At 42.8% G+C, this 27898-nt stretch overlaps 1 protein-coding gene across 2 annotated transcripts in view; it reads right to left on the minus strand.

The window, feature by feature from the left end:
- The window catches only part of LOC124612638 (saccharopine dehydrogenase-like oxidoreductase), a 124730-nt gene that overhangs the window by 75987 nt on the left and 20845 nt on the right, over positions 1–27898 (minus strand). Inside the window, exon 2 of one of the 2 annotated variants that reach the window (XM_047140936.1) lies at positions 4080–4262. In XM_047140936.1, the coding sequence (XP_046996892.1) occupies positions 4080–4262 (183 nt within the window). The remainder of the gene's footprint in view (positions 1–4079; positions 4263–27898) is intronic. The other variant, XM_047140937.1, reaches the window with a different exon arrangement.

Consider the following 27898-nt stretch of genomic DNA (forward strand, 5'->3'; position numbering starts at 1 on the left):
ACACACACACACACACACACACACACACACACACACACACACCATTTATTCTCACAGGGAAGCACACCTTACACTCACATAACTGCCAACTCTGACAACTTTGACCATAATGCAATTGTCACATTGAATGGAAGCTAGAAACTGGTGGGGGGGGGGGGGGGGGGGGAAGGGATGGAAGTGTATGGGTGAGATGAGAAAGAAGCGTTGCCTAGCAGAGTGTGCAGGTACTAAACTGCCAACAGGCACAGCATCGGTAGGCTGTGGGGTAGGGAGGTGGGGAAAACAGAGTGAAAAAGGAGAGGAGTGGGGAAATATGGGCAGGTGCACTGGAACAGAGTAGCACACAAAGAAGGTGGGAGATGAGAACAGAGAGGCACTGATAGGACAGAGGGGGTGGAAACTGTTGAGTGGAGGGTATGGGGACAGTATATTACCATAGGTTGAGGCCAGGATGATTTTGGGAGTGGAGAATGTGTTGTAAGAGTAACTCCCATCTGCACAATTCAGAAAAGCTTGTGGTGCAGGGGAGCATCCAGATAGCTCGGGTAATGAAGCGGCCATTGAAATCAAGCATGTTATGCCACATGGTGGTCCACTTAGCTCTTAGCCACAGTTTGGCAGTGGTTGTACATCCTGGTGGACACCTAGATGGAAGTTATACCAAAATAAAAAGCTGTGCAATGATTGCAGTAGAGCTGGTAAATGACATGGCTGCTTTCACAGATGGCCTAGACTGTGATGGGGTAGGATAAGCCTGTGACAGAACTGGAATAGGGAGTGCTGGGTGGATGGATTGGGCCAGTCTTGCACCTTGGTCTTTCACAGCAATATAATTATTGTGGCAAGAGGCTGGGATTGATGTTGCATACGGATGGACCAGGATGTTGTGGAGGTTGGGTGAGTGATGAAACACCACTACAGGAAGGGTGGAAAGGATCTCACGTAGAATGTCCATCATTTCAGGGTGTGATGATAGGTAATCAAAGCCCTGGCGAAAGATGTTATTCAGTTGTTCCAGTCCGGGGTTGTATTAGGTGATGAAAGGAGCACTCCTTTGTGGTTGATTCTTGAAGGTGGTGGGAAGATTGGGGATGTGAGGGGAAATATGATGGGAGATCCATTTGCAGACTAGGTCTGGGCGATAGTGCCAGTTAGTGGAGGCCTTGGTGAGACCTGAAGCATGCTAGGGAATGGAATTCTTGTCACTGCTGATATGGCATCGCTGGATGGCCAGGCTGTATGGGAGGAATTTTTTGGTGTAAAAGGGATGACAGCTATCAAAATACAGATACTGTTGCTGGTTGGTGAGTTTAATGTGGACAGAGGTGCGAACAGAGTTAAGATTCTCCAAAACTTCCTTCCATTTATCAATGATGTGAGGCCATACCATGGATAGATCAGCAGCAAATCTCCTATACTGTTGGGTTTAAAATGCCGATACACACATCTTTCTTCAAAATCCTACATAAATAAATTATTAGAAGCAGTACAGGCAGATTTCTAGTTTTCTATCTTAGCCGGTTGTACTAATGTAACTGCTTGACAGTTGGTGTTCTCATATGGTATAAAACTTTGATCCTCAATTCCTTGAAAATGCTGGATAAGTGCATCATATTATAGCATCATTTGTAACATCCCCATATGTACTAAAGCTGTGCTAAAGATGAGCAAAATTGGTAATTCCTTTAGTGGTATGCTACCCTTGTCAGCAAGTACTATCTTGCTGAGGTATCAAATGAATTTTTTGACTGGACTTCTTGCTAAGATGGGAACAGCATGCTATTTTGAAAGAAGATTCATCAACAGATACAGAAGTAACTTCATGAAATATATTAATGACCTGGAAGACAACATAAATAGTAACCAAAGATCAAGATTTTAAACATGGCTGAAACAGCAACTGTTGAAATTCTTCACGGTAAATGATGACAGCCAAAACAGTTGCAGGATAAAGATTTATTAATTAATTAATCTTTAGCCTGCAACTGTTTTGGCTGTCATCATTTACCGTGAAGTAACCAAAGACTTCTTGCAGATGATGCTGTCAATCCAAGCAGATCTCAAGATTCTAAAGTGATGCAAAGGTTAGCAACTTGCTTTAAATGTCCAGAAACAAAAAATTAAGAATTAAACAAAAGGCAAAAAAGATCAATGAGAGACAACATAAATCAATTAACTCACACAAATACCTGGGTGTAACAATTCTTGTCTGGCCCCCTCCAGACACACGAGCAATATCAACCCGATACTCCAACTCGTTCCACACTCTCTGTAGCATATCAGGCGTAACAGTTTGGATAGCTGCTGTTATTTCTCGTTTCAAATCATCAATGGTGGCTGGGAGAGGTGGCCGAAACACCATATCCTTAACATACCCCCATAAGAAAAAATCGCAGGGTGTAAGATCAGGGCTTCTTGGAGGCCAGTGATGACGTGCTCTGTCACGGGCTGCCTGGCGGCCGATCCATCGCCTCGGGTAGTTGACGTTCAGGTAGTTACGGACAGATAAGTGCCAATGTGGTGGCGCTCCATCCTGCTGAAATATGAATTGTTGTGCTTCTTGTTCGAGCTGAGGGAACAGCCAATTCTCTAACATCTCCAGATACTGTAGTCCAGTTACAGTAGCACCTTCGAAGAAAAAGGGACCAAAAACTTTATTGGCTGAAATGGCGAACAAATGTGCAACTAAATGAAACTTTATAGCCCCCTTAATTCGCCGACAGATAGTGCTTAGCTCTGCCTTTTGTCATTGCAGGGTTTTAAATTCCTAAAGTTGTGGTATTCTTTTTGAATCACCCTGTATTTCAGGCCGAAATGTATAAAAAGAAATTAATGTGTTATAATCGATATGTACTAACAGCTAAAATTACTCTTCTTTCAAAAATATTTGAAATTATGAAATTTCAAGCACATTTAAAAATCATATTATTAATTGCACAATCTAACGCTAATTATTAAATATATTTCTGGATTAATTTACAAGATAATTAAATATTTCTGTGAAGATTCTTCTTTTGGCAAAAAAGTATGTAAACTATTTCGCTTTGTGAACATTTTGGAATTGTATGAGTACTGCAGAATGTAAGTATTAGTAGTGGGCATGCCTCTGATGGAATCAGATGTGTTTTTGAATGTGTCGCTTATAATGTAACTTTTGGTGTGACAGAAGTAAAAATTGTAAAGTCAATGTGAATTAGAAGACTGGGATAAAGCAAAAAAACTATTCATAGCAATAGGCAAATCTTCATCAGTTATTTCATCTTCAGGAACCCAGAACGTTATAAAAATTATAGCCTCAAGAATGTACCCCTAGACACAACAGGAATTAGAGCCAAAAACAAGAAGAGAAAAATCAAGATAATTAAAAGGTTCTTCATTTGTATATCTTACGCCTCTCAAGGATTTTATAAAAAACAACCAGACTAAGAGGAATTTTATGGTGATGTGTGGGACAATTATATTATGAGTTATATAGTTTCAAAAAAATGTTTTAACTGAGCAACCTAGAAACATACTACAGATTGCTATGTATCAATCCCAGGGGGACCATGAAGGCAAAATGAGACTAATGACACCACACACAGAGTCATTAAAGCAGTCATTCTTTCTGTGCTTCAAACACCAATGGAACATGGTACAATGGGAAATACTCTCCACTATGGTTTGCAGAGTGTGGATGTAGATGCACACTATAGATTGTCACAGTGGGTAGACAGTGCATTACTAGTGAGGTAAGAATTAAAATTTTCAGCACTGGTTATTATTGAGAATATACCAACTTGCTCTTTCAGTGCAATGAAACAAACAGGTGCCATGTTCACTCAACACTGACAAAACATTTATCTAATATCAGTTAGAAATAGATTCTTTTCATTATGTCAATTGTTTTGGAGACCGTTTTGTATTTATAGTGTAATTAATGCTAAATGAATACTGTATTCAAATTTTCAAATTAATAGTCTTGAGAAAAAATAAATAAAAAATGTATGTATCTTAATTATTATTTAATGATAACTGTAATCGTGGAGACAACAGATATGGCATCATTACATAAGGTTTCTGATTTTTAAGGTACATACCTGTTTTCTTACTGATGTCATCTAAAATCTGCTTTAACTTCTTAGAGCTCCTACCAGCTATTCCCCATGTAAAACCACCATTTACTTTCGATAATCTTAAAGCTTCTTCAGTAGTATATTTTCCAGTAAAGCCACTGGCACCAAATATAACAAGGTCCAGTTTTTCTCCTTCAACTGATCCTGCTGAAAATTTTCAACACTAATGAGAAAAAAATTGAAGTGACTTGCAAATATATTATTATCTTATAACATTTGTTTGAACGTAATGCTTTTTATAAAATACAATTGGAATATGGCAGTTTTTCTGATACAGGTAACAGAGCCACTAGAAAAAGAAACATCATATATCACACTGTTAATACCAAAATAAACTGATTGTTGAAACTCAATGTATTAATTAAATTTATTTTCTATGAAAGTTTTCTAATATTCAAAAAACTAAAAGTTATGAGTCTGGCAGATTTCAGTTATAAATGCAATTTTGCAGACTCTGTGCTCATTAAACCCTATTATTTAAATAATAAACTATTTTTTCCATGAGTGCAAGCAACTGGACACAATGTTCACACATGCCTTGCAAGAACTGTTATCAACGAACTAAGATCAGATTTTCGAATCAAGAACAACTGCCAACATGAATAACGTAGAAGTAGATATCCTCAGAGTAGTTAAGCAACTTAAATCATTTAACAAAGGCAAGTCTTCCAGTCCAGACTGTATAACAGTTAGGTTCCTTTCAGAATATGCTGATACAGTAGCTTCATACTTAACAATCATACATAACCATTCGCTTGACAAAAGATCCATACCCAAAGACTGGAAACTTGCACAGGTCACACCAATATTTAAGAAAAGTAGTAGGAGTAATCCACTAAATTACAGGACCATATAATTAACATTGATATGTGGCAGGAGTCTGGGACATATATTGTATTCAAACATTATGAATTACCTTGAAGAAAATGGTCTAGTGACACAAAGTCAACATGGATTTAGAAAACATCACTCTTGTGATACATAACTAGCTCTTCGAGTGCTATTGACAAGGGATTTAAAATTGATTCTGTATTTCTAGATTTCCGGAAGGCTTTTGACACCATACCACACAAGTGGTTTGTAGTGAAATCACATGCTTATGGAATATCGTCTCAGTTTTGTGACTGGATTCATGATTTCCTGTCAGAGAGGTCACAGTTTTTAGTAACTGATGGAAAGTCATCGAGTAAAACAGAAGTGATTTCTGGCATTCCCCAACCTTTGCTGTTCCTTATCTATATAAACAATTTAGGAGACAATCTGAGCAGCCATCTTAGGTTTTTTGCAGATGAGCTGTAGTTTATCAACTAGTAAAGTCATCAGAAGATCAAAACAAATTGCAAAATGATTTCGAAAAGATACTTGTGTGGGGAGAAAACATTTGCAATTGACCCTAAATCACCAAAGTGTGAGGTCATCCACATGAGTGCTAAAAGGAATCTGTTAAATTTTGGTTACACACAAATCAGTCAAATCTAAAGGTCATAAATTCAAGTAAATACCTCGGGAATTACAATTACAAACAACTTAAATTGAAAGGAACACACAGAAAATGTTGTGGAGAAGGCTAACCAAAGACTGCATTTTACTGGCAGGACATTAAAAAATGTAATAGATCTACTAAAGAGGCTACATACACTACACTTGTCCATCCTCTTTCAGAGTACTGTTGCTCGGTCTGGAATCCTTACCAGATAGGATTGACCGAATACATTGAGAGAGTTCAAATAGTGGCAGCATGTTTTGTACTGTCATGAAATAGTGGAGAGAATGTCACTAACATGATATTGGATTTGGGGTGGACATCATTAAAACAAATGTGTTTTTCATTGTGGCAGAATCATTTCACGAAATTTCAGTTACCAACTTTCTCCTCTGAATGCAAAAATATTTCATTGATGTCACCCTACATCAGGAGAAACAATCACCAGAATAAAATAAGGGAAATCAGAGCTCACACAGAAAGATATATGTGTTCGTTTTTTCCATGCACTGCACAAGATTGGAATAATAAATAATTATTGCTAAGGTGGTTTGATGAACCCCCTGCGAGGCATTTAAATGTGGTTTTTGGAGTAATCATGTAGATGTAGGTGTGACAGTACAGAATTTTTGTGTAGTTAAATTTGGGATTTTGACCTTTAGAGTCGGAGCTGTAAAGTTTTCTGTACCTTCATCTTAACATGTAAATAAGTAAACATGTTTTTTTGTTAATGTTAAATTAAATCATGGGTTTGAAAGCACCATGGTAAACACCAGCTATTTACATACAAGATAATGGGAACAGACATTCTGAGCACTGCTTCCTGCAGGGGGAGCTCAAGTGACGCCCTGCAGGAAGTATCACTACGCCAAAACCTGATTGGCTGGAGACAGCTATTTAGGGGCTAGATCCAGCCCCAAAGTTCAGTTCACTCCAGATGCTGACCTCGTGGACTTCGACCGCTGAAGATTACGGCTTCGTCTCTGAATTGGACTTTTACTAAGATGTGTGTGTGTTACCACGAACCTTTGTGGAAAAGTAGAAGTTAACTTTTATTTGCCTCAATTAGGAGACTTTTACTGTCTTCATTATTGTTACCTTTCTTTTGTTGTTCAGTCATCAACTGTGTAAACTAACATGAATATAACTTGTGTTTGTGAGAAATTGCGAATTGTCAGTCGCACACAAGTGGCGACGAGTTGGCGCCTGCATGTGTCTTCCCCATGGCAGTACTTCAGCAGCCGGCCCAAAATGTGCACAACTTACTACAAGGTTTTCAACAGTTTTGCAAGAAATCTCAGGATACACAGGAACGTTTATTTGTGGAACTCTTGCAAAACCACACAGTTTCGCCGCCCCCGCTGTTTCCCACTTTCAACGAGGATGCTGAAGACTTAGAAACATACGAGAAGCGGCTCCAGCAGCATTTTCAGATCCACCAGTTTATCCAAGAGGCTGCTTGTCGTTCCTACTTTTTGTCCTGGAACCAGTCCAAAGTGTGTGTTCTCTTGATGAAACTCCAACTTCGACCTCCGGATTCTTTGACTTTCTCCCAGATTTGTTAGGTTCTCGCGGCTTACTACCAATGACGGTTCCACATGTTGGCTGCTCGCGTCGAATTCTACCAGTGTCACAAGAAGGCTGGCCAATCCTATCACCAGTGGGCAGCGGAAATGCAAGGTCTCAGCCGGAAATGTCACTTCAACACACAAGTCTCCAAAGAATCTTACATGGACAAGATGGTCCGCAATCACCCCATCCATGCCGCCCCTCATGTGGCTTTCCGGCACGATGCCCTCCGAGTCAACGATCCTACTCTCGACCAGATCATTGATCTAGCATTTAAGTACGAAGTCTCTACAGCGCCCGACAAGCGTTTGGAATCCTGGGCGGAAGTGACCCTCCACGACTACAACGCCTCAGAGCCCATCACATCGCTGGTGGAGGTCGAAGACATTGTCACTATCCATTCTAATGGCTGGCACCGACCATCGAAGGTGGAGGTCGAAGACGTTGCCACTATCCATTCCAATGGCTGGCACCAACCATCCTGTTCTGCACAGCATCAACAGGGCAGCCACCCTGTACAGGAATTTGCACCCTCAGACGGCTTCACAGGTCCGGCGCAGGCCGTCAGTGCACAGAGGCCCCTGCACCCTCACCAGCACCACCAGCCCCTCCGGCTGCTGTCCTGCCCGTGCTTTAAGAACCATGCACGGGAAGACTGCCCTGACAAGTAGGCGTATTGTGCAGTGTGTACCCATAACAGACATGTCAGTTCGGTCTGCCAATCTTCACAGCCCACTCCTCATCCAACCAATGACCGTCAGGGACCTATCCTCATGGATATCAATCAGGTGCAGTTTTCAGGATCTTCCAAGCTGATGATTGACATTTAGGTCAATGGTCAGCCATTACAGATGCAGGTGGATACTGGAACAGCGGTCTCACTGATCAGCTATTCCTCTTGTGCAAAGATTGTGGTGACCCCCGGCATCCACACCTCGGCGCCTCCTTACTTATTATAATAAGCACACGATTGCCCTCTTGGGTCAGTTCATGGCTTCCGTCCTGTATAAATAGTTCGCTGGAAAGTTACATTCCTTGTGGCCAACAATGAGGCCATGGTGGATCTCTTCGGGTTGGATGCCTTCTGTGCCTTAGCTTCATCATCAATGACAATGTTCATGTGGTGTCTTCCCAGGTTCCATTGCCGGCAGTCGATACCTTGTACATGGAATTCCAGGACCTCTTCTTGCTGGGCATCGGTTGTGCTCAAGATTTTCATGTGTTGCTCCAGCTGAGACCATCTGCCTGCCTAAAGTACTTCTGGGCCCAGCAGGTTCCCCACACCCTCCAGCATCCTCTTTAACAAGAATTGGACCGTCTCACCATAGAAGGAGTTATCACTCCAGTCTGTTACAGTTTGTGGGCGACACCCTTGTTCATCCTCAAAAGACCAGAGAGGCGTCTTTGAGTTTGTGTTGACTTCAAGGCTACGCTTAACCCTCAGCTACAGGTTAAAGACTATCCCCTCCTGTGTCCCGAGGACCTGTTCTCCAAGCTCGCAGGTGGAAATTTTTTTTCGAAGATCGATCTTGCCGAGGCCTACCTCCAAATACCTCTTGATGAGCCTTCTACTCACTTGGCCATCATCAACACACTGTTTGGGCTGTTTCAGTTGAACCGCCTCATGTATGACATCGCTTGCGCACCAGCCATCTTTCAGCTTTACTTGGAACAGCTCTTGCAGGATGTGCCATGTTGTATCAACTACTTTGACAACATCGTCATCACCGGCCATACCGTGGATGAACATCTCAGCCATCTGCGACAATTGTCCTGTGCCTGCGGACTGTGGGCCTAAAATGCAACCTTGCTAAATGCTCCTTTTTTCAACCTGCTATCTCCTACCTGGGTCACATCATTTCCCATGATGCCATATCACTTACCTTCTCCCACATTGCTGCTATAGCGGCCCTTCCTCACCCACGTGATGTCCACCAATTGCGGTCTTTCCTGGGTAAAATTGCTTACTATCAAAAGTTCATTCCCTCTGCCGCCCATGTTGCGGCGCTCCTCCATTACCTATGCCTAAATAATATGACTTTTCATTGGCCCCCGGCTTGTGAATTGGCTTTCCAAACCTTAAAATGGAAGGTGCACTCATGGAGTGTCTCATGCCATATAACCCCTTCCTTCCTCTCCCCTTGGTTACAGACACCTCAGACCATGATGTTGGGGCTGTCCTTTCACACTGTCTACCGGATGGATCAGAATGCCCATTGGCGTACATATCTAAATCCCTTACAGATGCCCAAGGCAAATATTTCCAAATTAAGAAGGAGGCCCTAGACATTGTGTTTGCCTGTACCAAATTCCTCCCATACCTTTACGGTACGTCTTTTCGCTTGATCAGTGACCATAAGCCCCTCGTGGCCTTATTTTCAACATCAGCCCAGTTATCCACAAAGACTTCCCACCGCCTGCAGTGATGGGCCCTATTCCTTTCACATTTTAGGTACACCATCCATTTCTGGCCAACCTCGCAGCATGCTGTAGGGAAGCAGCCTACTCACGCCTTATAAAATTCACATCAGTCTTTCCATTGTGTGCCAGCCAGTCCGCTGTAACTAGCTCTGACGTCATAAATGTTGCGCCATACTTTAAAAATCAAGTAAATAACCTGAAACATTTCTAGCATGTCAGGAGTAATACTAAATCAATGGGTGTTGAATATCAGTTCAATAACTTTAACCATTTTCGAAATTTGGACGTTTTTCTGTAAAAATCATTGGCGCAACAGAAAAGAGCTAGAAACTTAAAAATTTATATTTAGATTCCTTTTACATAATAATTTAGTAGAAACAGTATTCTGGATCTCACAAATTACAATTTTAGTTGAAATTCATGATTTTATGGTTTTTATCTTTAAAATTAAGGAAGCAAGATAGATTAAGTAGGCGAATAAATAAAGCTAGGATGTTTAAATTTAAGTAGAAGGGAGATCCGCTATAATCATAAAGATGTGAGAAGTTTCAACTGAATAACTATAAAACTATAGCAATAGCGTATCTCCAAAGGGCAAGTTCAGAGCTTGTCTACTGCGTGTAGTGTAATTAAATTAATTATCTCGCCCAAAATATTTGACAAAGCCACGTCAGACTTTTATTATGATTACTTACCTGTGTGCTGATTGCACAATTAATGTTGATGCTAGTGGCTATGGTATAGCTGTGGAGATATTCCAAGTAGAAATAGAGAACGAACAAGAAGTGCACAAGACTATAGCTTTCACAAGTCGATCTTTACAGGCAGCAGAGAGAAATTATAGCATCTCAGAACTGGAAGCATTGGCAATTGTATTTGGGGTACAGAAATTTGAGCAGTATCTATTAGGTCACAAGATTTCTTCATGACCATAAGGCGTTGACCTTTTTAAAGACCTGTAAGTTGAGGAATGCTCGTTTGGTAAGATGGTCATCGTATCTCCAGCAGTTTGACCTTGAGGTTAGATATATTCAAGGGAAAGATAATTTGGTAGCTGATGGGTTATCTAGAAGTGCGGAGCTCTGTGATGACATGGGAATTACAGCAACAGACCTAAGTCAAGTACGAATGTTTGCGTTGCACGAAATAAAGGAAGAAAGTGCATTAAAGAGGGTGATTAAGAACTTGAGAGTGAGCAGAATGCAGATGACCAGCTGAAATTAGTAAAGAGTTATTTTGGAGATGCGAACTATCATAAGGTTTCGCAATACTACTGTCTGCATAAAGGTATTCTGTTTAGGAGGAAAAAGGTAGGTGTTTCTGAGTGGAAGCTGTGCTTTCCCTCACAACATGTAGACTTACTAATCGACTATGTACACCTGAGGTATTGGCACTATGGTGCAAAGAAGTGCATTGCAAAATTAAAAGAGAAAGTTGTGTTTGACAACATGTACCGCCGTGTTGCCAAGCGTCTAGCATCTTGTGTAGTGTGCCAGAAAGTCCATGCTGCTAACACCAGAATACAAGGGGATATGCATTCAGTAGAGCCAACTGAAACCCTAGAATTACTGGCTTGTGATTTGTTTGGCCCTCTTCCTGCTTCGAGAGGTGGGTGCACCCATGTTTTTGTTGTTGTAGATGGATTTAGTAAATATGTTAAGCTATACCCAATTAAAAGAGCAAATGCAAAAACATTGGTAGAAAACTAGGAAAAAAATTTTTCATGAGCATTGGCGTTCCGAAGAGTTTGCTGTCAGACAATGGGCCTCAATTTACTTCTGATAGATTTAAAGAATGTCTGGATAAGGCCGGAGTGAAACATCTGAAAATATCTGCATATTTCCCCCAAGAAAATATGAGTGAACGTATTATGAGAGAATTGAATAGGCTTTGCAGGACTTGTTGTGCTCGGAAACACTCAAGTTGGGCAGAGCACATGAAGTATTTTGAGAATGTAATTAACAACTTAAGGCATGATGCAACTGGTTTTGCGCCTTGCGAATTGATGTTTGGCCAAGAACCGCACAATGTGATTGCAGATATGGTAGAATTCCCTATTCTAACGCAAATATCCACAGATGAGAAGAAGTTAAAGGCTGGGGCAAATATAAGAAAAAGAGCATTGGAAAGGAAGAAGCGTCATGACGCAAAAGCTGTACCCACCAGTTTTGAAATAGGTCAGTTAGTCCTTGTCAAAACCAAGGAAAAATCAAAGAAAATAAATGCAGAAACAAAGAAATTCATGTTCGTATACCAAGGACCTTTCAGGATCATAGGAAAACCACATGCCAATGCATATAGGCTAGAGTACCCTAAGAGTAAAAAGCTATTAGGTCTCAGGAACATGATCGACCTAAAGAAGTTCATAGGTAGTGAATGCTTTCTGTAGGGAGGAGGTTGTTCTGTAACCTCTACACAGTGTGGCAGCTGTGCAGTCCCAGCTGTGTGAGATCTTCTTTCCCATTTCAGATTTCACTCTCTCTTCATCTTTTCTATCCACCTAAAATTTCGACCTCTTCTTTCCAATACAAAAATTTTTTGAAACCAATGAATTCTGTAGGGGGAAGTTGTTCTGTAACCTCTACACAGTGTGGCAGCTGTGCAGTCCCAGCTGTGTGAGATCTTCTTTCCTTTTCAGGTCTCACTCATTCTTCATCTTTCCTATCTACCAAAGTTTTGACTCCTTCTTTGCAATACTAAAATTTTCTGTCATGGCTATCAAGCCATGAGTTCTGTAACCATTCTATCCACCGATTAGTGAAGAAAATACCTAATGTGACAAACCTAACAGTGACATAAACAATAGAGAAGTGTGACGTAATTAAGGTACAAATGCATTTGAGTAACAAGTATGTATAGAACCCTGGTAATATTGTAAGTACAAAGTGTTGTTTTATTGGAAATGGTCCCGCAATAATATTTAAAAAAGAAATACAAGTTCATTTATAAGCAGGATCTGAAGTGGTAATGAGACCTAGTGTATGCATTAGAGCTAGCTAATAAATATCAAGAGAGAGTGCTTAGTGTTATGAAAAATAGACAGATAAGTTGTAAAAATTAACTCACCTTGTGTAGCAAGGAATGGCAGTGTAATAGGATTGAGTAGTGTTTGTGGTTGAGATGTGAAGGACACGTCCCTGGAGTATTTATAAGTTTGGAGCTGGCCATTATTTTGGCGTTGGGTGTGCGGTGACACACCTACATGTATTGAGGTTATGAGTTGGAGGCGTGAATGCGACCATAGGTACCCTTATGTTAGATGAGACAGAGCAGCTCATGGTGTCCTATAGGTTTAAGGAATTTAGCATTATGCTCATCCATAATTACTTAATGCACTTTAGTGGTAGGTCAAGAGAGACTACCTGTGGTTTCAGCATCCGATCAAGTGGAAATGGATTGCCACGTGAGCAAACTGATCAGCTGCAATACACTATAGATATGAAATAAATGTGCTATCCTATGCTTTAAATTTTAATGGAGTGAGTATTACTTAAGTTCATACACTAGCAAAGTAAGGAAGTACATAATTGCAGATGTGGAACTGACACAGCAGCAGAAGACCACTAAGTGGATTTAGTAGTCAACTAAACATAGTGTGTTTTGAACGCTCAGAACTGTACTATTACCACAAGTTACTCACATGTACAAAGAAGCTGAGAAGACAACTACTAATCAAATATACTCATACTATCTCTAAGAATAAGGTAATCGAAGATGAGTCAGCTAAGTAAATTAAATACAAATGTATCAAGAATGTACCGAGCATTTGTTCAGTGTTCTGGCCCAGAAATAATAAATTGAGATTAAATAGGATTCATGATTGTATGCCTTGAGCATAAATTTTCTCTAGTATGTGACTAACAGCGTTTTGAGCCATTTGTTTACTGATTTTATGACAGTTAAGTAACCGCGAGAGTAAAATTGAAAAAGTTCTGTTAACTTTGTTCCAGCAACATATTGAAAGATAAAATGTATATATATATATATATATCCCCATTTCATTGCCACCCTTAGATTTTAAATGAACAGAGTCTGAGGCACTCTTTTTGTTTGTTCTACAGGACAAACCAGATAATGGCAGCCCTGTAGCTGCGTGAAAGCGTGGAGTGACTTGGACACAACTCACAGTGACCCCTCCCCTTTCCCCATGTAATTTAGAGTGAACGTGAAGGACGCACACCATAGCAACTTCCCCTCCTCTACCCTTGTGAATGGAAGTGTAGAACGCCAGCCAAAGCGGCTACAACCACGTGCGTAAAAATGAAATTGTCATGATTTGTGAAATTTTCTTTCAGGTTTAGAAAAGACTGCTAAGATATAATTATCTGTTTATGTATCATGAATAACTGTGTTATTTTCTTTGAATTTGTGTATGTAAAAATATTTACAGACAATTTAATGGATTTAAGATTTTCATAATTTTACATATTTTTATGTGTTTGTCTGTCTAAGGCAATATGTATGCCAAAGTGTTTCATTGATTTTGCTTAAATTTTGAGTGATAATGTTGCTTAAGAGGCAGTGAACATGCCAGCAATTTAAATAATTGAAGTAGGTAATAAGTTTTCTTTTAATATTTTCTATATGTTTACATTTCAATTTTAATTTTCATAGGTAGTTAAACTGTACTCTTGCTTCCCTTTTTGTAATTAATTTTTTTTCATTTACATTCAAAAAAGTTAAGTAGAGGGTGATGTAGGGAAGCAGCATACTCACGCCTTATAAAATTCACATCAGTCTTTACATTGTGTGCCAGCCTAGTCCGCTGTAACTAGCTCTGACGTCATAAATATTGTGCACTGCTTTAAAATGAAGTAAAAAAATCTGAAACGTTTCTAGCATGTCAGGAGTAATACAAAATCAATGTGTGTTGGATAGCAGTTCAATAACTTTAACCATTTTCAAAATGTGGATGTTTTTCTGTAAAAATCATTGGCGCAGCAGAAAAGAGCTAGAAACTTAAAAATTTATATTTAGAGTCCTTTTGCATAATAATTTAGTAGAAACAGTATTCTGGATCTCACAAATTACAATTTTAGTTGAAATTCATGATTTTCTGGTTTTTGTCTTAGAAATTAAGGAAGCAAGATAGATCAAGTAGGCGAATATATAAAGCTAGGATGTTTAAATTTAAGTAGAAGGGGGATCCACTAAAATCATAAAAATGTGAGAAGTTTCAACAGAATAACTATAAAACTATAGCTATAGCGTATCTCCAAAGAGCAAGTTCAGAGCTCGTCAACTGCATGTAGTGTAATTAAATTAATTATCTCGCCCAAAATATTTGACTTAGCCATGTCAGACTTTTATTATGATTACTTACTTGTGTGCTGATTGTACAATTAAATTGAAAGCTTCATCGCCCATCAGCAAAGGAAGCAATGATTTATTCGATAACTTAAAGTGGTGCATTACTAGCCCAGCAGCTAGTTGGGAGAGCAGATTTGATCAGGCATTCCCTTAGCCGTCCGCACCATGGGTTTATATGTGAGAAAGCTGGGTGAAAAAAGGCAAGGCCCCAGTTCTCTCCAGACGCTGATTAGCGCACCAACTGTGCCGGGAGTTGTGTCGCGTCAGTATCGTTGATATAAACAGCCTTGGATGCAGTAATAAGTTACTCGGGATATGCGTAACCATGAAATCGTTTTCGAGTGAAGTGTTGATTTTGGGATGATGTTAATGATCTATCTTCAGTTTGCGTATGTCGTATTTTCACGTGCCGCCGCAGGACAGACATTCTACCATTATTTAGCGTGGCGTTTGATGAACATTATCATCAAATTATGGCGAGCATTCACTTAAACATTTAATTTGAACAGTTATAGTTGCATCAGCGCATTAGACTCTGAACTGCTCTGGTAGTTGGATTGTGTGGATTCTTTTTGGTCTGTGACTTTCAGAATATAGTGAACATTTTAGAGAGAATGGTTTTTGATTAAGAATCCCAGGCAATCTCCTAATTCCTCAGAGCTATTAGCTGAAGCTATAAATGTATTTCTCAGATGAAGTGGGCACTAGGGATTCTAATTACAGGCTTCACGTTTTGCTAATCACTTTCTGGTTGCCAATATTGTAGTTAGAGAGCCAGTGTTGAGAACGGCAAACAACAGCATTAAATAAATAATGGGAACATTAACAATTATTCCACCCGCCGCCCCACAATGCCAACACTGATGGCTTGTCTCGGCTCCCCTCCGGCCAGGATTCGGTATTCGATTCATCGGACCTCCTAATTTTTCAGGTCGATGATGACATACAGGATGCATTAGCTGCATTCTCAGTCACAGCTGAAAGGGTGACTGCAGCAATGACTGCAGATCCACTCGTGCAACTGGTGCAGCACTATGTTCTCCGAGGCTGTCCCACGCTTCCTCCACCTCGCACCCAGGCTGACCTCTGATTATTCTTCTCCATCCGCCATCAACTGGAGGCCGTCAGCAGGGTGCTCCTCCGTGCAGAAAATGACACCAATCCATGAGTCATGGAACCAACTTCCCTGCTGTCCTGGATTCTCCACGTCCCACATCAAGGTCCCGGGTGTATAGCCTGGACGAAAACCTACGCACGTCACCATGTCTTCTGGGTAGGAATGACAGAGGATGTGGAGCGCATGGTCCGGGGTTGTCAACAGTGTACCCAAGCCCTTCCTACACCACATCGGTCCTTCCAATCATGGCCAGCCACTTCCCTCCCATGAGGACGCATCCATATGGATTTTGGGGGACCCTTCCTTGGCGCTTACTGGTTACTCATCACGGATGCCTTCTCCCACTTCCCTTTCATTATCTGATGCTACTTTATTACCACAGAGAATACCATCATGGCCCTGTCAAAAATATTTTCCAGGGAAGGCCTTCCCATCACCTTGGTATCTGACAACAGCCCGCAATTTCGCTGTCAAGAGTTCACCAAATTCTGCCACAATAAAGGTATCCACCATGCCTGTAAACCTCCTTTCCATCCCCAATCATATGGAAAGGCGGAGCGCCTTGTTTACACTTTTAAACTCAGATGAAGAAGTACACGGAGGACCGTTCTCCAGAAGAAGCTCTTACATTATTTCTCAGTACCTACAGGGTCACACCAGTGCGTGACAAGAGTCCAGCTGAACTGCTCCATGTTCGCCAGCCTCAGACTCTACTCCATCTCCTCCTGCTGGCGCTTCCCAACATTCATCCGGCTCCAAGGTGTGGGCTCACAAATTTGGGCCCCGGCCCAGCTGGCTTCCAGGGGTCATTATCCGGCCCCGTGGCTGACAACTGTTCAACATATGCCTGGCCAACAGGGTCATTTTGCATCACCGCAACCAACTGCATCCTCGTTTCCTTGAGCATCTGCAGCCCCAAATGCTGGCTCCTCTCTCTCTCCCATCGCCGGCCCTTTCGTTGGGGCCTATGTTGATGCCGTCCCCTCAGTTGGTGGATGATCTCCCGGAGACCCCGCCCTGCAGTGCCCCTGTGGTCATCCATTGACAGTGCGCCATATTTTATTGTCCTGTCCCCAGTTTATTCACTCTCGTGTTGTCCTGTATCTGCTGTCTACCTTACAGGAACTTTTAGCTGATGCTCATATCCTTAGTTTTATTACATTGACAGGCCTATCCAAAGAGATCTAACTTCTTTACTTTGTTTATCTGCACCTTTGTAAGTCCTTTCTGGTGTTGCCCCCTTGCGTTTTTCTATGCTATTAGTGCACTAACGTTTGTGACTGGGCGCTAATGACCTTAATAGTTGAGCGCCCTAAACAAAAAACAAAAAAAAGCCTTTTCCAGATGCCAACACCTGGTTGCTCTCTTTTTTGACTTACATAACGTGTATGACACCACTTGGCGACATCATATCCTTGCCACATTACATGAATGGGGTCTCTGATGCCCGCTCCCAATTTTATCCAAAATTTCCTGTCATTTCGTACTTTTCTTGTCCAAGTTGGTGCTTCCCATAGTTTGCCCCATATCCAGGAGAATGTGGTCCTGCAGGGCTCCGTATTGAGTGCATTAGTGGCCATTAATGGTATAGCAGCAGCTGTAGGGCCGTCCGTCTCAGCATCTCTGTATGCAGATGACTTCTACATTTCATACTGCTCCACCAGCACTGGTGCTGCTGAGCAGCGCCTACAGGGAGCCAGCCACAAGGCGTAGTCATGGGCTCTAACCCACGGTTTTCAGTTTTTGGCTGCAACGTCGTGTGTTATGCACTTCTATCGGCATTGTATCATTCATCAGGAACCAGAATTTTACCTTAATGATGATCCACTCACTATAGTAGAGACTGGTTTTCGACGCCCGATTGACTTGGCTTCCTCACCTCCATAACCTTAAGTGGAAGTGCCGGCAGCACCTCAATGTCCTCCGCTGCCTGAGTAACACCAACTGGGGTGCAGATCACTCTGCGCTACTGCAGCTCTACAGAGCCCTTGTTCAGTCTTGCCTTGACTACAGGAGTCTGGTTTACGGTTCGGTGGTACCCTCAGCATTGTGTTTACGTGACCCAGTGCACCACTGTGGCATTCGCCTAGCAACAGGAGCTTTTAAGACGAGTCCGGTGACCAACGTCTTGGTGGGGACCGAAGTCTCTCCATTGCATGTTAGGTGTGTGCAATTGCTCTCCAGTTGCACACATTCGTAGTTCTTCTGCGCATCGCAACCACAGTGGTTCATCTCCTACATTGGCGGCCCACGTCAGGGCTTACAATTGCAGTTTGTGTGCGATCCCTTCTCTCCAAACTGGAGTCCTTGCCTTTACCACCTTTACATGAGATTCATTCACGAACACCTCCATGGTGTACACCTAGGTCGTGACTTCGCCTGGACCTTTTACATTGCCCTAAGCACTCAGTTAACCCTGCGACTCTCCACTGTCACTTCCTCTTGGTTCTTGACATGTACTGGGGCCATGAAGTGGTTTACACTGATGGCTTGATAGCTGATGGTCACGTTGGCTTTGCCTATGTTCATGGAGGACATATAGAACAGCACTCCTTGCCAGATGCCTGCAGTGTTTTCACGACAGAGCTGGCGCCCATATTCTGTGCTCTTGAGCACATCCACTCGTGCCCAGGTGAGTCATTTCTCCTGTGTACTGACTCCTTAGCCTACAAGCTATCGATCAGTGCTACCCTCATCATCCTTTGGTAGTGACCATCCAGGAGTCCATGTATGCCCTGGAATGGTCCAGTTGTTCAGTGGTATTTGTCTGGGCCCCAGGTCATGTCGGAATACCAGGCAACAAACTTACAGACAGGCTGGCCAAACAGTCTACGCAGAAACCACTTATAGAGATAGGCTTCTCTGAAACTGACCTTCGTTCAGTATTATGCAACAAGGTTCTGCAGCTTTGGGAGATCGAATGGCATAATCTCAGTAGGCACAACAAGCTGTGTGCCATTAAGGAAACTACAAATGTGTGGAAGACCTCCGTGCATGCCTTTCGCAGGGACTCTGTGGTTCTCTGTCAGCTGGCCATACGTGGCTGACACATGGTTACCTCCTCCGTCGTGAGGACCCACCTCGGTGTCGCTGTGGCTCATGAATGACGGTCATGAATCTCTTGCTGGATTGCCCTCTTTTAGCCGCTCTGCGGTGGACTTTTAACCTTCCCAGCACCCTACCTTCGGTGTTGGGTGACAATGCCTCAACAGCAGCTTTAGTTTTATGTTTTATTCGTGAGGGTGAGTTTTACCATTTGCTCTTAAGTTTTAGCACATGTCCTTTGCCTCTGTGTGTCCTCCACCCTAGTGCTTTCAGGGTGGGGGTTTTAATGTGTTGCAGAGTGGCTGACTTTTCCTTTTTACCGTCATGGTCAGCCAGCCATGGAAGCCTGCTTTCTTGTTTTAACTTCTTCTACCTGTTTCTTGTGTCTTTGTGGTTTTCTTGTCCTCTTTTGTCCCTTTAAGTGTTTGTTGCCCTTCAGTCGTTGTTGTGGTTTTTCCTTTCATTCTGTTTTGTGTTGTCTCATTGTCTTATTCTCACCCTTCTGCCATTGTTTCCTTCAGAACAAGGGACTGATGACCTCATAGTATGGTCCTTTCCCCCCTCTTTTAAACCAACCAACCAACATTGACATGGTATTTTGTACACTCCGGGCATGCTGAGCCCTAGTCTGCTCCTTCACAGGCCTCATGAGTTGTATTTCTTCTGGAGGCCTGAACGCTTTTAAAATATTGTGTCTCTTCATGAACCGGCTAATCCTTCACAACATTGTGCCATAGAAAAGCAGAAAAACATATTTCTTGCTCTCTTCTTCAGTGGTTTTCTTCCTGCACATTTCACCAGGAATAGTTCATGACACCTGTCGGTGATTGTAGCCATTTTGCTGGAAGATTCTTTGGAGGTGGTTTAGTTCTAGTGGAAAGTTTTTGGCATCTGAGTAAACTTAAAGCACGATGTACAGAAGACCATGTTTTTGTGCCGGACAGTGGTGGGTGAGGTACTGACCTGCATATGGGTTTCCTGTAGTTACTGTGGCTAAGGTGCCCATTGGTCTTTTAGTGACTGAGGACATCAAGGAAGGGTAATGTACCATTTATCCCTAATTTCATAATAAACCTGATGTGGTTGTGAACACCATTCAGATGTTCTAAGAATTCTCCCAGTTTTTCATGTCCATGGGCCAGATGATAATGTGTCATTGATGTAACAATAAAAGTAACTAGGTTTAACTGGTGCTGTGTCCAAGGCAATGTTTTCAGATTTCTCCATAAAAAGGGTGGTTATGGATGGAACTAACAGGCTTCCCTTTGCCTCACTGTTCATCTGGTGAAAATACTGGTCACCATATAGGAAATCCAATGATTTCAATATGTGCTTAAACAGTCCCACAATTGTACAATCAAATAACTGAGACAGGAGGTCTATACAATATTTAACTGCAGCATATGTAAATAGGGGAACCACATCAAAGCTGATCAAGAGAAGATGCTTAATTCAGTTGATAAAATTGTTGGTGTTTTTGATGTAAGGCAAACAGTGACACACATGCAGTGTAAAGAGGCTGGCCAGATATTTGCCAGTCTATAAATTGGTGACCCAATTGTGTTCACAATATGGCAATTAAATGAATTCATTTTGTGGATCTCCAGTAGCCCATAGAGCGTAGTTGGTCATGATGCCTGAGGGAGGAGACTCTTAATAGCAGTCTCTTCCAATGCCTACTGTTTTGGGAGCTCTGATATCTTCCTCTTTATTCTTGACATTGGGTCCCTTGGCAGTTTCCTGTTGGTATCCTCCTCAAGTATGAACTAAATTTTAGTGTCAGTCAGCTTTACTCAGAATGATGGATACACTGCCGTAGTCAGTTGGCAGAATCATGTTGATGGAATCATTGCGGAGTGCGTGAAGGCTGTTGTGTTCTGCCTTAGTCATGTTAGTTGGCGGTGGTTTAGAGTTTGAAATAATCTGGCACATTTTGTGTGAATTGCATCTGTACTCTCACTAGGCATCTTGCAAATTGCTTGTTCAACCACACATACAATATCACAACAGGGAAACTCTGAGGTGCTGGTGTGAAGTTAAGATATTTCTTAAACGCCGAAATGTGTCTTGCATTGATATGTCTCTCCATCATGTTGATGACAGTTCATTCTGTTGTTTTTTGTTCTTCTTTTTGTTGTTGTTGAGTAAGCCAGCTGGATTTTGGAACAGCATTATAAAAGAAGATGTAGAAATAAAAATATCTGTAAACACCATAAATAAGGACTGCGGTTTTCAGCTCAGCAGAGCCTGGAACCTGGCTATTGCGGGCTAGGAGTGAACACGACAGATATAGGAAAAAACATTGCCCATTTGGTTAGGAAGTGAGCACCAGTGATGTCACAGCCAACAACACAGCTATATAATAGCAAAGCGACCATGGCAGTCATTTACTGCTTGACAATAGCCAAGGAGAGCTCAATTGGAAGCTTGTGGGACATTAACCATCTGATGTGGCTAGAAGCCAGAGAAGATTTTATTAATTCATATCACCATACATATAGAGAGGAAATGTGGCACACAGCAGATGTCAACACGAAGAGAACCACAGAGAAATGGAAAGGGACATTCAGCCAGCTACCTCAACAACAGCATGATGCAGAACAAACTGTCATCAATATGATGGAGAGAGATATTGACAAGGCTGCTATTTTGACACTTAAGGAAGGTCTTAACTGTGCACCAGTACCTCATAGTATTTCAATCTGTGATATAAGTGGGGTTGAACAAGCAATACACGAGATGCCTGGTGAGAGCACACACAAAATTCATCAAGAAGCATGTAGGACTGGAAATGAACTCAGTGGAATACATTCATTCTGCAACAACCCCTCATTGTGAGTCTACCAGCTGACAAGGGCAAAGTATCCATCATTCTGAATAAAGCTGACTATGATACTAAAATTCAGGTGATTCTTGAGGAGGATACTTACAGGAAACTGCCAAGGGACCCAATGTCAAGAATAATGAAGGAGACACCAGAGCTCACAAAATAGTCATTATTGCAAGAGACACAACATTTCATCAATGTTCAGTCCCCCAGCAAAAATGCAACAACTCATCAGGCCTGTGAAGGGCAGTATAGGGCTCAGAATGCCTGAAGTGTACAAAATACCATGTCAGTGTGGCTGCTACCATGTCGGGCAAGAGTAAGCACCATATTCATAAATCAGAAATGTGTGCTTTCAGGCACACCTAAGGGTTATTGTATTTGAGAGCTTTTTTATTTTCCTTGAATGATGACAGTTGAATAAGTACCTGTGTTTGGAATGAAGATATCAATTTTTATTGAAAAACAAATGACTTTTCAACATAGTTCTGCTTTTTCCCAATAACTGTCACTTGACATTCTAATTTGAGTAGAATTGTATATTTCTTGCAAATCATTCTTTGTGTTTAGAACAAGATAAAATGGAAGCCAGGTCAGATGAGTGAGGAGTGCAACACCAATTTGTAATGCACTTCAACAAATTTTGTGGCATCAAGTCCAAGTGAATGTGCTGCTGCACTGTTGTAGTGGAGCAGTACTTCCTTCTTCATTAACTGTTTCCTTCAGTTTCTTAATAAGTGGCCAGTATTTCATTGCAGTATGTCCAGTGATTATTTTTTCTTTTTCTAGAAAGTCTAAGAGTATGACCAACACCACAAAAAATCATTGCCTTAATGTTTTTGGCTAAAAGGGCAGCTTTCATCTCCTACAGATTCACCAGAAGTAACCAATTATTTTAATTAGTTCCTTAATTTCTGAGGTATGGTGATGATTTTAGGCCTCATTAAGGGTAATAGCTTGATGCATAGAGTACTTAGGATCTTACTTAACTTGCTCCACACACAGCTAAGAAGTTGAAAATGTGATCCATTTGCTATCCACTGTAAGCAATCATGGCACTCTTCAAGATAACCAGTTTTTGTATCTCCATCTTAATCATGAACAATATCATTATTCCCCTCAATTCAATTTTGGTCTCTGGTATTTCATGCACTTTCATTTCAGGGTCGTGAAGAATCATGTTGTGAACTTTTTCACTGATTTCTGTGTGACTGTACCTCCCAGGCATCCTGGGGGTTCCACATCAACAATGGATTTTTGACCATGTTTAAATTCATTGAACCAGTAATTAACTGTTGTCTTTGACAGCAAAGAATTACCATAAATAGCATCCAGTTTCACTTTTATTTTGACATTCATTTTTCGCCCAAAAACAAAAAGTGAATATGCACATTTGGCATCTTGGCAAAGAGAACGTAGCATAACCGACTGGAATGGCTTCCAAGTCCAAACTAATCTATGGATCAGTGTCGTTTTTGTTGTGACTGACAATTCACAATTTTTCGCAAACACATCTTTTATTTATGTAAGTTTACACAGTTGATGACTGAACAACAAAAGGAAGGTAACAATAACGAAGACAGTAAAAGTCTCCTAATTGAGACAAACAAAAGTTCACTTTTACTTTTCCACAAATGTTCATGGTAACACACACACCTTAGTAAAAGTCCAATTCAGAGACGAAGATGTAACCTTCAGCTGTCGAAGTCCACGAGGTCGGCATCCGGAGTGAACTAAACTTCAGGGCTGGTTCTAGCTCCTAAGTAGCTGTCTCCAGCCAATCAGGTTTTGGCGTAGTGATACTTCCTGCAGGCTGTCGCTCGATCTCCCCCTGGCAGGAAGTAGTGCTCAGAATGTCTGTTTCCATTATCTTATATGTAAATAGCCAGTGTTTACCATGGTGCTTTTGGTATGCCTTGGACACAGACAAACCCATTCTGTGTGGTGTAATATGGGTTGCTGGCCCTCAGGGGCTACTTTGGCTCTGGCACAACACCCTTCCCCCTTGGAAAAGATGGTGCAGCACGGGTGACTGCGGGAGGGGGGGGGTGGGGGGGGCAGTACCAATATAACCCAGTGCCGTACGCTGATCTGCAGCTAAGTCCTCCTGCAGGAGGCACTGAAACCCAGCTGCCAGAGAGTAGGGCACTGCCTTCCGCGCGAGGCAGCTGGAACGCTGTACTGATACAGTTCGCCATCGTAGGGTGGTGGTGGTGGTGGTGGTGGTAGGTGCATAAAGCACGTCGCCGAGCACGAATAGTGTCACCACACGCTGTAGTCCACCAGTGGACTGGAACTCGACGTGGAGAAGAGGAAGTACGAGGGATGGAATATTCAGCAGCAGCGAGAATAACGCCTGCGAGGCATGCAACCTGACTATCGCAGCTGGAGAAGTTTTGATCATGGAAGCTCGCCAGGGAGGTGAAAAGCCCCCAGTCAGCTTTGGAGATGTTCCAGTTAGTGGAACATGGAGAAGGTCTGTGATGCAGGAGATGGATTACACGGGGGAAATGGTTGCTCGAGTATGCGTCAGAGCATACCACTCGAACCAACGTGCAAGTTGGGTAGTGGATATTGAGAGGTCTAAGTGGGAATAGGTATGTGTTGCATCCGGAAGGAAGGTAGGTGCACTGGTATTTAAGCAGACTAGATTGAGGTGGTTGAAAAGGTCTGCCAAGAGGGAGCCTCTCGGCCAGGATGCTGGAGAGCCCCAAAGGGGATGGTGGGCTTAAAGTCGCCAATCAACAAAAATGGTGTAGGAAGCTGAGCAGTCAGTTGTATAATGTCTGCCCTAGTAAAGGCACATGATGATGGAGTGTAAACAGTACAAATGGAAAATGTGAAAGTGAGGAGAGTAATTCGGATGGCAACTGCCTGCAGATCTGTGTGCAATGTGATTGGGTCGTAGTAGACATCATCCCGAACCAGCAACATGACCCCTCCATGAGCCGGAATATCTGCCACAGGGGGAAGGTCAAAACGCATGGAGGTATAGAGTGCCAGGTCAATACGATCACATGGGCATAACTTTGTTTCTTGGAGACCTACGACAAGCAGACAGTGCATTCGAAGGAGCAATTTTAGTTCCTCTCGGTTGGACCGAATGTCGTGAATATTCCATTGAAGAAGTGCCATTATGAAAACAAAAAGAAAAAGAAGATACAAGAAAGGGTCACCTCGATGGCCGCTGAGGGCCTGGCTTCGAGGGAGCACTTCTGCTGCAATCGATAGGTGGTGAGTCATGGTCCATCAACTCAACAGTTGCATCTGCCACCTTTCTGAGCTGGTCAGGAGGGGCAGCTTCCTCCGCCGGTGAAAGGCCAGATGATCGGCTACCAGCGGTGCAGCCTGGCGAAACTGAAGATGGCCTGGGACAGCAACCGCTGGGTGGCGCAGGACAAGAAACGTGCCTCAGCAGAGATGGAAAACACTTTTTTGTATGAGCCTTCTTTGAAGAATTATGTTTTGTCGAAAGAACAGTTGATGGCTGTGAAGTTTGTGTATGCAAGAAATCTTTGCGTGTCGGTTCTTTTTTGAAGGCCCGAGCATCTGATTCAGAGGTCCTCGTCTTAGCAGTAGCAGATGATGATGTTTGAGCCTTAGAGTTGGTGGGAGGAAGAGGAGACGTTGATTGGGCGATCTTAGTACTGGCCGATCGGATGACCGAATCGCTAAATGTTAGATCGCAAGTCTGTGTTGCTATCTCCCCGGTAGGCTGAGGAGAGGTGAGAACGGTACTGTATTGACCTGCCAGAAGCACAGTGGGGTTTCTGCTATTGAATAACTTGCGAGCAGCCGAGGTCGACACCTTCTCTTTCACTCGAATTTCCTGTATAGTTTTCTCATCTTTGTAGATGGGGAAGTCGTGAGAGGAGGCAGCATGGTCGCCCATACAATTGATGCAATGAGGGGACGGAGGTGGACAGTCACCCTCATGGGCATCCCTGCCACAGGCAATACATTTAGCCGAACTTGAACAAGACTGCCGTGTATGGTTAAACCGCTGACATTGGTAACACCTTGTAGGGCTGGGTACATACGGCCGAACAGAAATGAGCTCATAACCCGCTTTAATTCATGAAGGAAATTGCACATTGTCGAATGCCAGGAATATGATTGGGGTCGGTATGAGGTCCTTGTCGACCCTTTTCACGACCCGATGGACAGACATCACTCCCTGATCAGAGAGGAAAGACAGAATCTCCTCATTAGTTAGTCTGTAGAGTGACCTGGTATACACCACACCACACGACGAATTCAAGGTGCGGTGGGCCTCCACTCGTACAGGATGTGTGTGTAAGAGAGATGCTCGAAGTAATTTTTGGGCCTGGAAGGCGCCCTCTGTCTTCAACAGCAAGGTACCATTGCTCAACCGAGTACAAGATTTCACTGGTCCTGCAATCGCATCTACACCCTCCTGAATGACAAAAGGGTTGACTGTTGGGAAATCGTGACCATCAGATCTTGTGACAACAAGAAACTTTGGTGCCGATGGTAGAAATTTCGAAACAGGAATTGCATCTAGCTTTCTTTTTTGGGCAGAAGACAGGGAAGAAGAAGGAGAAGAGAAATCCATTGCGGATGAATCCCCCATGATTGCCAGCATCTCCGATGGCGCGTTCCTTCCTTGTGGGGGTCCTCGCAGAGGGCACTCCTGCCTTAGGTGATTGGTCACACCTCAGGTCACACCTCACAAGAAATGGACAGAGGGACCAATCGGCACGTTCGGAAGGTAACTGCTCAGGCAATCACCCCTCCCTGGGCCTGGCCTTTACCAGGGGGTACGTGCGTGCCTTACTTGTCTGCCCAGGGCGGGAATTACGCGTTACCACGTCACAGGCTACGTGTGCGAACACATGGGTCGGCCTTCAGACACGCACAGGGAGGAAAGAAGAGAGGAAAGATAGAGAGGGACAGAGGGATAGAAGAAAGAATCTCAAACACCGAAGCAGAGAATAAGACATGGAAAAGAAGACAAGGAGAATAGGGCAAGGAGAATGAGGAAGAGATAGAAGTAAGGGCATGAAAGCAAGGAGAAGAGTGAACGTAGGGAGTGAGGATGGAGAAAAACAAAGGAAACAGGATCCTGGAGTTTTCAAACGTCTGTCTCTGGATGAAAGCTCAATACATTACTCCAAAGAAGAGGGAGTGTGAAGGGGTGGTGAATGGGGACGAGGAGGAATGGGGAAGAGGGGTAGGGCAGCCCAGAAAGGAAGGAGAACTGCACTAGCTCAGGGCCCCATGCTCGCCACATACGTATCCACAGAAGAGTTGTGGACTCCCTGGGGGGTGGAAAAGGCTGTTTGGATGGCGCACTCGAGGGACACAAGATTATCAGTGATACATCGACCCTGGTGGAAGCCACCCTGACATGGAGGCAGTAGGCCACGTGACTCCAGAACCCAACCCAACTGCTGACACACCATATGTTCAAGCAGCTTACATAGAACATTGGTGAGGCTGATGGGCCAATAGCTATCCACATCAAGTGGATTTTTACCGGGTTTAAGCACTGGAATGATGGTGCTGTCCCACCATTGCAATGGAAAGACACCATCACACCAGATCCGGTTGGAGATGATGGGGATCTGTCGCTTGTAGTTAAATGAGAGATGTTTAATCATCTGACCGTCGATCCGATCTGGCCCAGGAGCTGTGTTGGGGCAATGTGCAAGGGCATTGAGGAGCTCCTACTTTGTAAATGGGGCGTTATAGGGTTCACTGTGGTGTGTAGCAAACGAGAGGACTTTCCTTCCCATCCACTGTTTGAGAGTGCAAAAGGCTGGGCGGTAGTTCTCCGACACAGAGGCTCTAGCATAGTGCTCAGCAAAGTGCTCATCAATCGCGTTTGTGTCAGTGGACAACATGCCATTGATGTTAATGCCAGGGAGACCTGTTGTGGTCTGGTACCCAAAAAGATGTCTGATCTTCATCCAGACTCGAGAAGGTGACATATGGCATTCAATGGTCGACATGTATCTCTCCCAACACTGCTGCTTCTGTCTTTTGAT

Source organism: Schistocerca americana, chromosome 4 (assembly GCF_021461395.2).
Source record: "Schistocerca americana isolate TAMUIC-IGC-003095 chromosome 4, iqSchAmer2.1, whole genome shotgun sequence".
NCBI lineage: Eukaryota > Metazoa > Arthropoda > Insecta > Orthoptera > Acrididae > Schistocerca > Schistocerca americana.